Here is a 13,515-nt window from a genome sequence, read left to right as displayed (position 1 = left end):
CCAGGGCTAGAAGTTACAAGACATGTGCATGTAGTTCATGTCTGAGAATAGGGCGGAATAAAACAGAGAGGACAGATAAATAATGTGGGAAGGAGAGATCCACAGCAATCAACCCCTACTTCTGCTTGCACAAGCAGTTCTTTGGATTAACCTGCTTGTCCAGTGGAAGTATAGCGGGGGAAGAGCCAAATTAAATTTATGTGCTTTTTGTTTATTTATGGCAAATGTCTTTGGGGCAGCTGATTTTTACATTGCCTGTCGTATTATGATATGAAAACATTTTGCTATTTTAACTAACAATAAAGCTGCCATAGCAAATCAAGGTTTAGATGCTTGTTAGAAGAAGCAGGTCTTACTTAAATGTTTGTCATGAGGAAGCCTGGTGGATCTCCCCTGGCAAGGTCTTCCCACAGATGAGAGACTACCCACTTAAAAGACTATTTGCATAAGAGTTACCTGTCACACCATTGTGAGTAGCTGCAGCAAAAGAAGCTTCTCCAGAGATGATTTTAACAACTGGGAAGGAAAATAGGAGAGAAATTGTTCCTTCAGGAACATTAGGCCTGGCCTGTTTAGGGCTTAAAAAACTCTGTTGTGCTCTTGCTGGAGTCCTCCCCTGTATGTGCCAGAAGAGACAGATGCTGTTAAATTGAAAATGATTTTTCCCCCATATAATGAAATTGCTTTGGAGAAGACTTTAAAAAAAAAGTGGATTGATTGTAATCTGGCTTCAGGCCTGGCTGTGGGACTGAGACAACTTTGATCACCTTGGAGTTTATCACTCTGAATATTCCTAAAAAATCATGTAATTACGTGAAACGATTTCACACAACATCACACAAAACCCACTATTAAAGTGGTCACAAAGAAGCATCTTTTTACTTTCAGGATTTCAGTGACAATGCATTTCCAATATCACTTTACTTGCACAATTGTGTGTGATAATCATTTGTACAATTACTCGCCATTTCCGCTTCATTTACGAGATGTTTTAAATGCACTTAAATATCTCTTTAATGTCGAAATCAACCCCAGTGTGATAAACTCCATAGATAAATAACCAGCACCAGGAACTAGAAATGGGAATTGTGCCCCTGCTTGTTCTGCTGTAATTAGTAGTTTTCAGTACTGCTTTCAGTACTGTTCATGGTGCTATCCTTTTGGACTGATCTCTGGGATGGGTATTGGAGGAGCTGTTCTACAGTGGTTGGCTGGACTCAGAAGGTGGTGCTGTGGGATGTCTGTTGGACACCCTGGACTGTGGGGCCATAAGGGCTTGGTACTAGCTGCTATGCTGTTTAATGCCACACAAAGCAGCGGTCTGTATCCCGCCTATGTCTACCTGTATAAGCCAACCAAAGTTTTAAGATCTCAAGGGGAAGGCTTCCTCTCAGCCTCATCACAACACAGACATGTTTGGTGAGGACATAGCAGAGAGACTTTTCAGTGGCTGCTCCCAGGCTGTGAAATTCCCTTCCATCCCTAGTAAGACCCCCTCTGTGGTTTCTTTCCACCAGCAATTTAAAAACTTTATTTAGTCAGATATTTGATTTTTAACCACATAGCAGAACAGTATTTGGAAGTGATGTGCTGTTTTTATCCTTTGTGTGTTTTAAATGTATTTTAAACTGTTTTAACTATGTGCTTTTAATAGAACTGATGTTTAATTGTGTTTTTTAAAAAACGTTTGTTATATTATGCTTGTAGCTAAACTTTCATTATAAAATTTGTGAGCCACCTTGGATGCCATGATGGGAAAAAGGCAGGGTATAAACTGAGTAAATAAAAATAGAATATTTTTTGTTGGTCATGCATGATACATCATGTGAACATTATAGTAATACTTCATTCTCTTTTTTCCCTCCCTTCCCTTCTAGGACCAGTATGTCTTCCTAAACCAGTGTGTTTTGGACATTATTAAATCTAAGAAGGAGAAGAAAACAGACCTTATATATCAAAATACAAACGCTATGGCAATCTATGAGAATGTTACACCATCACCACACACTGGGAAGGCAAATGGCTACCATGTATAGCTGCAAAGGAATGACTTGCCTCCTGCCTATTACATGGGAGAGGGAATATGCACTGTTTTTATGCATCTTTAAATAGAAAGATTTCTTTTCCATTTTTAAAATAATGGATTTGAATATGCACATGTTAAAAATCCTGATGGGAACTGTAGTTTCTCTATAGTATTAAAGGGAAATATACTGTATTTTACACAGGGGGTTTGCTTTGAAGAACTCAAAAAACTTCATGTTATTGGTAAGTTGAACTCATACCAATCAAATGGTGAGATACATTAAAAAAAAAGAATTACTTGAGTAATTTTTAAATTACTTTTTTTTTAAAAAAATCACATTCAGGCTCATACTCAGATTTGTTGGACACTGGTTCTATTTTGCTCAGATTTGTTGGACACGGGTTCTGTTCTAAGTGTTCCAGAGATGATGGTTTGCATGTATTGGTTTCTTTAACCAATGAATATCTCCATAATAGTGACTGTACTTTCTCTTCAAAAGCAGAACACAAAAATCTTTTGCAAATAGGATATTTTAGTATGAAATTGTGCCTTTTTTTCTAGCTATTTTGCTAAACATGATCAGAGTGCTATATTTTTGTACCAAAGTTTTCAGTTGAAATAGACCATTTAAATAAGACTAATGTCAATTTCTTATGTGAAATAGTTTTCTTGATTCTTCCCTTGTGGAAATGGGCAACCATTCCTTGTATTTCCTTTTCATCTGCAAGGCTTTATTCCAGAGTAAATTCATAGGATCATGTGAGGCCAACAACACTTGTGTGATATATTGGTTGTATCCAGTTGTGTTATCTATGAAGGACAGAGCTTTTTTTTTTTACATGGCTGTGGTGAAACATTCCCAGGTTTCATATTCATTGAAGAACATTTCCTCTTTTCTTTTCCTGCACACATTTGGTCCAAGCATATTTACATTCTCTCAGTGCCATTGTATGTCTCTGGCTGATTTCCACTTCTCAGCTCCATTTTTGTCCTCCTTAGACCTCAGCCTCGTTTGCTCTTGGTGCCATTTAATCTTATTGACTATAGTGCTGTCGTAACTGTGCTTCCAAGATGCCTGTAAACATAACCATGAGCATCAATACAGTTAATTAAGTTAAGCAGCAGCGAGCAGAGATAACTGAAGTCAGTGAGATCAAAAGTGAAAGAAAGTGATGATGAAGTGGCAGGGTGTCAAATTCATTAAAAATGTGAATGGTCAAGTATTATTCTCAATTATTTTGCCTTGTAGAATAAGCTTATTTCAAAGCAAATGCTTGAAATTAGAGAATGTTTGGTAAATGATATCTCAAAACTTATGAAAGCAGGAATGCTAAGTGTGCACTGGCTATCTTGACATAGTGGCGCAAACTATGTAGAGAGACAGTTATCTGTAGCCTCTAGTAAGTCCAGCATCACCACACACTGCCTCTATATCCTCTGGATTCAAAGCAGTTACAGGAGAGTAATAATGTTGGTTTCGTGGTATGCAAATAAGTAACAGGCAGTTGCCTTTCCATCTGATAATAGACATGCCATTGGCAACTTTGAATGCCAACTTGGTAATTAGCAATTAATCCAAACTTGATAAATTTATCACTTAATAACTGTCACCTCCACTGATCTTGGCAATTGTCATTAAGATGAAGAGGAGGGCCATGTATCAATCTGAGCTTTAACTGTGAGTGAGTGAGTGAGTGAGTGAGTGACCGACCCACCCCCCTGGTCTGGTTCATATTTTTGTGTTCTTGTATGTGATAAGGACTTATTTAAAAGTGCAATATTTGATTTACTGAATGAATGGTTGCCTCTATTTCCATAGAGTTTACTCAGGTTCAGTGTCTCTTACTCGTTCTGTGGTTTATGTTAAATGAAGAACTCCTATGGCAGAGTGATCCCAGGAAGGTTCATTGGCTTTATTCTAATTCTTATGTGAAGTAAATGTACAAAAAACTACTGGTTCTGCCAACTGCAGAATATTTTAGCCAGTTAAAACTGAGATGTATATTTTTAATGTTCATATGTATCAAAGAAATGTAATTGCTCTATCATATTTGTTTGTTTGTTTGTTTGTTTGTTTGTTTGCATTATGCTGCTGTAGTTGTAATAGATACGATTAATGAAAATTGAAGGGTTCTCCATTAAATTAATATTGTTGGTACACTGTTGTTAAAATTATGAAGGCATTGCTAATGAAGGAATTGTGGTCTGGGAAATGGAAGGGGTTTGAGGTTTGGATTTTGTTTTGTTTTAGTCAATGCGCTGGCAGCATTAGAAATTGATATGATCGTTGACTGTATTATAGAGCTTAATCTGTAAAGTATTTTAGTATTGTGGACTTTATTCTTCAGCTTTCTTTAGTGCCAAAACCCTTTGAATTGCAATGAGTTTGTATAGCCAAAATGTAAATACATCATGGTTTTGAGATACCTCCAAGCCTGTTTGTGTGGCAAAATCTGTGATGTCTTTTGGAAACAGATTGCTCTAAAGTGCAAAAATGGTTTTACAACCTGTTCTGGTGCTATAGCGGTTCCATCATTTGTTGCTTTGTGTATCTCTGATATTAGGTGAAATGGCATTGGATTTTGGTGTATGTGTCCAAATACTTTCTAATTATTACATTTTTAAAAAATAAAAAGAAGGAATCTATCAGCTTTATACATCCCACATTCTAATGTAAGCATTTTTACCTATAATTAAGCAGTACTTCAAAAACCTTAATTTAGAAGCCATCTTTGAAATTTCAGGTTATGCCTCCATGTGGTAATGTAGTTGTACTAGTGCAAAAGGAACACACAATTTACAGAGGTTGGCTAGGAATCAAACCACACCTTGTGTAAGGTTTATCCTGATTTATTTGGAGATAGAGATTGGTAAGGACACATAAATGCTTTATAAAATTGGATTCCTATCTCCAACAATCATCATACAGAAAGAAGCTTAGCACAAGGATATATGTAACTAAGAGGTGAAGCAGATAGGTAGCTTGGAGCAGCCTCTGGCCGCTCCAGCTGCAATCGACCTGGGACCACAGTGACCAGACAGCCCACTTCTGAAGCAGACTACCACCGCTGTCCCAAACGAGCCATTGGCAAAGAGCGGTTTTTCGCTGATCCTTTTCTTAGCATCTTTAGGCTGCCTTAGGCAGCCTCAGAGCGGCTTCTGGCTACCTTAGAGGCATGTGTCATCTGCAAGCTATACCCCCAAAACAGCCAGAAGCCACTCCTTTTGGCCTATCTGTTTCAGGCCTAACATAAAAAGCACTGATTTGTGGTAACCAAATCTTAACACAATGACTGATGCCAGGAACCTTCACACATTCTGAAATAAATACATTGACATGTAAATCTGTTACCTTATGCGCTTGCAGAAGTTAGATCAAAAATTTACACGCACGCACACACACACAATCTGACCATGGGGAAATATGTGCTTTAACTGATGTTGTAGCAAGCCTATTCTAAAGTTACACCCGATTCATGGGAAGACAACAGTTGTTTGATTATTTCATTTGGCTGTATCCTAAGCACTTGTTTTTCTGTCAGGCATGGCCCCACCGAGGTTAGAGTGGAATAGCTTTCTTTGCACAAGAGACTCTGAGGCAGCAATAAAGGGCAGCTAACTGTCATCTATTTAGTTTATTATTTTGACCACTATGGGGACACAGCTAGTTTTTCTCTAACACCAAAATGCCTTGGTCTTTCCTAGTTTGCTGGTACAGAGGCAGCCAAGCATGATATCTAAATGGCTTGAATAGAAATAATTTCTCACTGGTCTGCTTATTAAGTAATTTTCTTTTGATGTAGGCTTTGAAGTTATCAAAAACACCTCTGAGCACATCATTAATGTTGCTAGGAGTGTTCAGATCATCCATTCCAAGTCTTAAAACTAGGAGTAGCAATGTAAGGGTTAGGATTCAAAGTAAAGACAGAATTGTACATGTAGGCAAGAATTTTGATTGCAGTGTTTGCTACTGCAGTTCTCACTATCAGTAAGACAAGATCTTAAGTTTAAACAGCAACAAACCTCTTAGACTCCAGTTCTGTAGATTCTTACAGGAACATAAGTCATGCTCAGATCACTGGGACCTACTTCAGAGTAGACAAGCCTAAGATTTTACTGTTAAGCAGTGAGAATTACAGTAAGACCAGTATCAAGCAAAAACCTCATGCCTCTTCTTTCTCTCGGTGCTTGCCAATATGTAACTGGATATTTTATTTTTCTTAATTACACAAGGCCTAATGTTAAAAAGGGATTCTTCTTTGTACATCAGATGTTGATGTTAAGATTGTGTTTTCAAATTATGTACAATTTCCAGCATTTCATCCACTGTATAAACGTTTGCAGTATACCATTCTTAATTTTAATGGTTTGATCATCTTTCAGTGACCCAAAAGTAACTAAATAAAACATTGACATCATAGCCTTTAATGTGTGTTCTTTTGAGATTTTGAGTAATTTAGCCAGCACTCTACATTGGCCCTTCATCTAAATAAGTGCTTCCCAAGCTATCTGATGTAAGGACTGGCAATTTTCCTCCCAAATGTTGCAGGGACCTATACCATAATTGTAGCTGTTGGCTACAACTGTTATTTTCTTTCCTGGAAGCTCTCTGCAGATCACCAGTCAATGGCTTGCAGACCAGCCCTAGCCCAGGAAGCACCACAATGAATAGAACTGAGCTAAATATTCCACAGATGGTCTACTATTGCTATGAAAAAGAGCTTTGCCTTTAAATGTATATATAATTAAAGTACACACACAAAGTGCAGAAGTGCCTGCTCAGCTTTCTGATTCCATTAGGCTGCACCTTTCTGTGTACAACTTATCTAAACACTTAAGTACATCACATGGGTGGGAAGAGCAAGCGGACTTGAAACTGGGACTTGAAGACTTGCCAGCCTTTTTATTAATTAAGTGGCTGCAAAGATACCTTTACAAGAATAGGTCAAAATGAACTCTGCCATGCTGACTTAAGTGTTTTTGATAATGTGTAGCCATGTTGGTCTGAATAAGGCAAGGGCTGCCTACCATCCCAAGTCAAGAAGGACATTATTAGCTGCTGTGAGAGGAGGCACTCTTTCCCTGTCCCCAATGTAGACCAGACACAGGTATTTATCCCTATTCAGCAACTTCAGCAGTTGTGGAGCCAAGGAAAGAAGAATTGGACAGCTGGAATGTTCTTGAAATGGATAAAATGTTTGTCAAACCACTAGTTTCATTGGGGAATAGCAATAACACTTGCATTTCTATACAGATTTATAGTGATGAGTACTTTCTAAGCAGTTTACATTGTGTTAGCCAGTTGTCCTGAACAAGCTGGGTACTCATTCTCCTGACTCACAAAAGGAGGGAAGGGTGAGTCAACCTGGAGCCCTGAAGGATCGAATTCGTTGTTTTGGCCACAGTACTGACATTTAATCACTGTGTCACCAGGCTTCCTTTTGAAAAACAAAAGTAAAGGGGGAATAGTTCCCATTCTGAGAATTGGGGTGGAGGCAGGTGTTTCCCTTCTTTTTGACTTTGTCACTTGTACAGTGGATGGTGAAGGAAACTTACATCTGAGAAGATCTCTTTCCCTTCCCACGCTTTCCTCTCTTCCTCACATACAAGAATTTAAAGATATTTGCATATGACCCTTCCTAACTGCGTGCAGGAAAGGGGTAGAGGTCTAAACATGCCTTTCTTGCAGGACTTCCCATTGATTTGATAAAAGTGGATGCAAGGACATTTAAAACACCCTGCCTTTCATTCATGAAATCCAACAGCAAGAAAGATGCTCAGAGCAGTTTTACAAGTGGCAGGTGTGACAGCTGTCTCAAACTGCAATTTTGGTGTGCAAATTACAAAGCCTAGACATGAGCAGCCCATTTAATCCAATGTTTTACTACCCCTATAGTTTCCAGTGAAAGATGTAATGATATGAGCATGAGCACAGAAGAGCCCTAATATGTATTGCTTAGTTGGAGCACACTGCCATAACAGCATAAAGATGAGGAAAATATTGTATTTTTGTTCAAAGGGAAACAGGTGTTGCAGACTGCAATATACATTAGATTTTGTGCTTAAAACTTGCATGACTCAAGCCTGCCTTGAGGATTTAACTCACTCACCTTGGAAATTCCTTACACCTACAGTACCTCTACAGAAATGGGACTGGCTGTTAGCAAAAGCTACAGGGGGGTAATTCACACAGAATTAGCTTTTTAAAATGTTTTAGACATGAATTTAATGTTTTAATTTTTTTTATCCATCGTACATCATCTTGGAGGCCCTGGCAAGTTGGGCAGCAGTAAACAAATGCCTTAAATGCCTAAATATCCTGGATGCCTATTCAGAAGTAATTGGGCTTTCCCATCCTTCTATCATGGCCATTTCTTCATACATTGTCAGAGGGGAAGTGGGCGGGGGGGGGGGCGGAGTGGCTCTAGTCTATAAGAACCATCTGACCTTGGCCAGGATACCTGTCCGGAACACAGTCCATTTCGAGTGTATGTACCTTAGCCTGAAGACCAGGGATAGTTTGGGGATGTTGCTAGTCTACCGGCCACCCCGTTGTCTAGCAGACTCCCTGACCGAGCTGACACAGCTGGTCTCTGAGCTGTTGTTGGAGACCCCCAGACTTTTAGTTTTGGGAGACTTCAACATCCCGCTCGAGACCAGTTTAACAGGTGCGGCTCGGGAGTTCATGGAGACCATGACAAACATGGGCCTATCCCAATTGGTCAAAGGGCCCACACATTGTGCAGGTCATACACTCGATGCGGTCTTCAGTACGGAACAGGAATATCCGTGGGCGGAGGTGGTAAGTACCTCTGCATTGTCATGGACGGATCATTTCCTGGTCAAGACGAAACTTAGAGCCAATATCTGCCCCACCGGGGGTGGCGGACCCATTAGAATGGTCCGCCCTCGAAGGCTGATGGAGCCCATTGGATTCCAGACAGCCTTAGAGGGTTTACTGGTTGGGAATGCCGGTGATCCTGTCGATGCTCTGGTCAATACCTGCAACACCGATCTTAACAGGGCTATCGACACGATCACTCCCAAGCGCCCTTGCCATCCCGCTCCAAATCGGAGGCCCTGGTTCACACCAGAGCTGAGGAAGATGAAGCGGTTTGGACAACGGCTAGAGCGCAGGTGGCGGAAGACTCGACTCTTATCCGACAGAACTCGCCATAGGAACTTTCTTCGTTCCTATCGGGAGGCAATACGTGCAGCGAAGAGAGCCTTCTCCTCTGCACGTATTGCGTCTGCAGAGTCCCGTCCAGCAGAGCTATTTAAGGTGGTGAGGGAAATGACGCAGGTGCCCCCTGCACCAAATCCCTTACTTAACCCGACAACGGCCTGCTGTGACGCATTTAACAACTTCTTTGCAGACAAAATCTCTCAGATAAGAGCCGACCTAGATGCCACCATTGAAACAGAGTCGACAGGTGAGGTGTCCAGTGACTCCGCCGATGTAGTCATACTGGATCAGTTCCAATCTGTGAGTACTGATGACGTGGACAAGCTGCTTGGTAAGGTGAGGAAGACAACTTGCCTTCTCGACCCTTGCCCATCATGGCTGGCCGTCCAGGGGGGGGATGCATTGATGAGATTCCTTACAGATATCATCGGTGCATCCTTCAGGGAAGGACATATTCCATCTTGTTTAAAGGAAGCGGCGGTTAGGCCACTCCTGAAAAAACCTTCCCTAGACCCCCTGGATATGAGAAATTATAGGCCGGTGTCATTGCTGCCATTTTTGAGCAAGGTGATCGAGAGGGCGGTTGCCCTTCAGCTCCAAGCTGTCTTGGATGAAACCGATTATCTAGACCCATTTCAAACCGGCTTTAGGACAGGCTTTGGGGTTGAGACTGCCATGGTTGCCTTGACCGATGATCTGCGTCTGAGCATTGACAGGGGGAGTGTGACCCTGTTGGTGCTCTTAGACCTCTCAGCGGCTTTCGATACTATAGATCACAGCATCCTCTTAAACCGCCTGAGGGGGTTAGGTATCGGGGGCACTGCTTTGCAGTGGTTCCGGTCCTTCCTCTCGGGCAGGTCTCAGAGGGTGCTACTCGGGGACTGTAGCTCCAGTAAGAGGTACCTCACTTGTGGGGTTCCTCAGGGGGCTATTTTGTCCCCGATGTTATTTAACAGCTATATGAAGCCGCTGGGTGAGATAATACGGAGTCATGGCGCTGGGTGTTATCAGTATGCTGATGACACCCAAATCTATTTCTCCATATCTCGTTCGTCGGCCTCGAATTCTGATGGCATCTCTTCTCTCAATGAATGTCTTCAGGCGGTAATGGGCTGGATGAGGAAAAACAGATTGAAACTGAATCCAGACAAGACGGAGGTGCTCAAGGTAGCGGCCCCGAAACCAAGAATTGGGTTGCAACCTCCAGCCCTGGATGGGGTCACACTCTCCTCCAGTGACTTTGTTCGCAGTCTGGGGGTGCTCCTTGACTCGTCGCTCCTGATGACAAATCAGGTAAATGCAACGGTCAGGAGTGCCTGTTATCAGCTTCGGCTGATATGCCAGCTGTGCCCTTTTCTGGAAGTAAGGGATCTCGAGACGGTTGTGCACGCGCTGGTAAACTCACGCCTTGACTTCTGTAATGCGCTCTACATGGGGCTACCCCTGTGCTTGACTCAGAAATTACAGCTGGTTCAAAACATGGCAGCCAGGCTTGCCTCAGGAACATCTAGGAGGGACCACATTACTCCGGTTTTGAGGTCCCTCCACTGGCTGCCTATCAGCTTCCGGGCCCAGTACAAGGTGTTGGTTATCACCTTTAAAGCCCTAAATGGCTTGGGTCCAAGCTATCTCAGGGACCGCCTCCTCCCGTACAATCCTCCCCGCGCTCTCCGGTCCTCTGGGAAGAACTTACTGCAGCCTCTAAAATCTAGGCTTGCGGCGACCTCCCAGAGGGCATTCTCTGCTGTCGCCCCCAAACTCTGGAACGACCTGCCAGATGAGATCCGTCAGTTGACATCATTAGACAGCTTTAAAAAAGCTGTCAAGACGGATCTCTTCCGGCAGGCCTTTCCAGATTAACCATCCCGGCCCAGGTTCCCTGATTCCCTCATTCCTCCCGTGGCCCCATCTTAGTGATGGTTGAGGATCAACAGAGGGATGTCAGGGGTTTTAGTTTTTAATTGTTGTTTTTATGCTTGATATTGTGTTTTTAATATGTTATACTGTTTAATACTGTCTTAAGGGGGGGAGGGATAAAGTGTTTTTAATTGTTGTATTTTATATTTTACTGTTGTCAACCGCCCGGATTGGTTTCCCATAGGGCGGTATACAAATAATAATAATTATTATTATTATTATTATTATTATTATTATTATTAATGTGCCCAGAGTCCTTAGTGACAATGCTGTTTGCCCCCCCCACACACACACACACGACTGAAAACTACCATACAAAAACTGCGAACAAAAAAAAAAAAAAAAACCTAACACACTGACCTCCTCCCTGCCCAAACCTATGGTTATAATCTCCCATTACTATACTTCCTTTAATTCATAATACACAAGTCTTCTACGATATAAGAAAACTCCGTTCATTTTAAAAAACCTAAAACCAATAACCCCAACAGGAATGCATGTAAGAAATAAATATTTCCTAGTCTCTCTCTCTCTCTCTCTCTCTCTCTCTCTCTCTCTCTCTCTCTTTTTTTTTTTTTTTTTTTTTTTTTTTTACATTTCATCAAGGATTTCTCCTTAACCAGATTTGTCCATTTCAGCAAGTCCAACTACCTTCATGAACCAATCTTCCTGAGTTGGAGTAGCAGCTTCCTTTCACTTCTGAGTATAGACGATGTTCACTGCTGCAATCACATACTGCAAAATCCTTTCATAATTCTGCTCTAGAACTTTGTCCAATAGTTCAGCAAGAAAGTCTCTGGTTTCCACTGAGTCTTTATCTTCCAGCATTTAAAGTATCAGAATTCAATATTTCTGTGCTTCACTACAAGACTACCACATAAGAAACAAAATCCCAACTTTATTCTTACATTTCCAACAGGCATTGAACTACAGTTGGCCCTTGGAACTCATGTGGGATCCATTCCAGATCCTGCCCCCCCCCCATGCAAGTTCCAAAATGCGTGCATATTCAAGCCCCATAGGCTTGAATAGGGTGCATGCATGCGGGGCGCACTCCACACTTCACGTTAATGACGGTTGCTCCTCTGTGGATTTCCAAATACACGTGTCTCAAGTCTGTGAACTTGGAGGGGCAACTGTATTTTTAAACATGTACAATAATCTGTCAGGAGATAAATACCATCTGTATGTCATTTTATAAAAATTATCTCTCAAATCATAACTCAAATGTAAATTTCAAACTCTTTGACCACATTTTTCCCATTGTTCTATCAAAATTGGGGATCCAGTATTTTGAGACCATTTTGTCATACAGTCTTTAACCTATTCTCCTTCACTTTCAAATCTCAACAACATTTTGTACATCATAGCAATCAAGAAAACCTTGGAAATTCATAAAGTTGCCATACATTAGCAGGCGACTTGTAGGCACACATGCTATCTTAGACTAGGAATGTGAAATGACAGAATAATTCTTCTCGTGCTTAAAGACTGGTGAACAATAAAATTACTGTTCTCCCTGCATGAGAAGTGTGAGATAATTACAATGTCTCATCCATCACAAGGGGCAGCTATCACCCATTCCAATCAGAGGTGGGAAATTCCTTTTTGAAATTTGTTTTTCTAAAAGTTTTATTGTTTTACTGCATCAGTGCAATAAAACAGCAGGGGTGCAAGAGTGCGTACATTTTTACACTGGAAAAGTCTAGCAAGTGACATAGAAAGCTGTCTTGTCAATGAGGTGTTGAATTGTATGCTGTTTTTGCAATAATTAGATTTAAATTTATCAAACCTAAAACCGGAAAATGTCACACAAGAGAGGGAGGGAGAGAGGGAGGGGAGATAGCTTGGTATAGTTTATGAGGAAGACAAGTGGGATCAGTGAAGTGAAGAAGACAAGCTGTATTAGTTTTGACTTCAGGTTCTATTGCTAGAAAGGGGATTATAGGAGCTGTAGTCCAAAACTTTTCCAAGCTCTAATTCTCTCTGTCTACCCTACTCTCTTCATCACACATTAAGTCCAGCTATTGTTGGACTGCAAGTTCGAGCAGCCCCTCACTCCAGTGTAGCCAGTGCTAAGGGACGGTGGGAGCTGCAGTCCAACAATATCTAGATCTTGGAAGTTATGCAGTGTCAGTCAGTCCTGGTTAGTACTTGGATGGGAGATTGCCAGGGGATACTAGGTGCTGTAAGCTAGCTTTCAGAGGAAGGAACTGACAAAATCTCCTTTGAGGATTCCTCACCTAAGAAAACCCTATGAAATCCACAGTTCACCATAAGTTGATGGTCTTGTTGAAGGCACATGTGTGCATACACATACATACATACAGTTTGTAATATCTGCAGCCCCTGGAGCCAGATGGGCCATATCTGACCCTAGGGTATA

General features: G+C 41.3%; 2 protein-coding genes across 2 annotated transcripts in view; both read left to right on the top strand.

Moving 5' to 3' along the window:
• Positions 1–6,434, top strand: part of PTPRJ (protein tyrosine phosphatase receptor type J) — a 132,732-nt gene extending 126,298 nt beyond the window's left edge. The window contains exon 25 of the mRNA XM_089521018.1: positions 1,878–6,434. Coding sequence (XP_089377144.1) covers positions 1,878–2,036 — 159 coding nt within the window. The 3' untranslated portion in view covers positions 2,037–6,434. The remainder of the gene's footprint in view (positions 1–1,877) is intronic.
• The window catches only part of LOC149314394 (oxysterol-binding protein-related protein 5-like), a 642,611-nt gene that overhangs the window by 361,698 nt on the left and 267,398 nt on the right, over positions 1–13,515 (top strand). The gene's annotated exons all lie outside the window — the stretch shown is intronic.

This window comes from Sceloporus occidentalis, unplaced genomic scaffold (assembly GCF_023333645.1).
Source record: "Sceloporus occidentalis isolate IW3139 unplaced genomic scaffold, rSceOcc1.0.p SCAF_4, whole genome shotgun sequence".
In the NCBI taxonomy this organism is placed as follows: Eukaryota; Metazoa; Chordata; class Lepidosauria; order Squamata; family Phrynosomatidae; genus Sceloporus; species Sceloporus occidentalis.
Note: the sequence above shows the minus strand (reverse complement) of the source record. Positions and strands in the feature narration are given on the sequence as shown.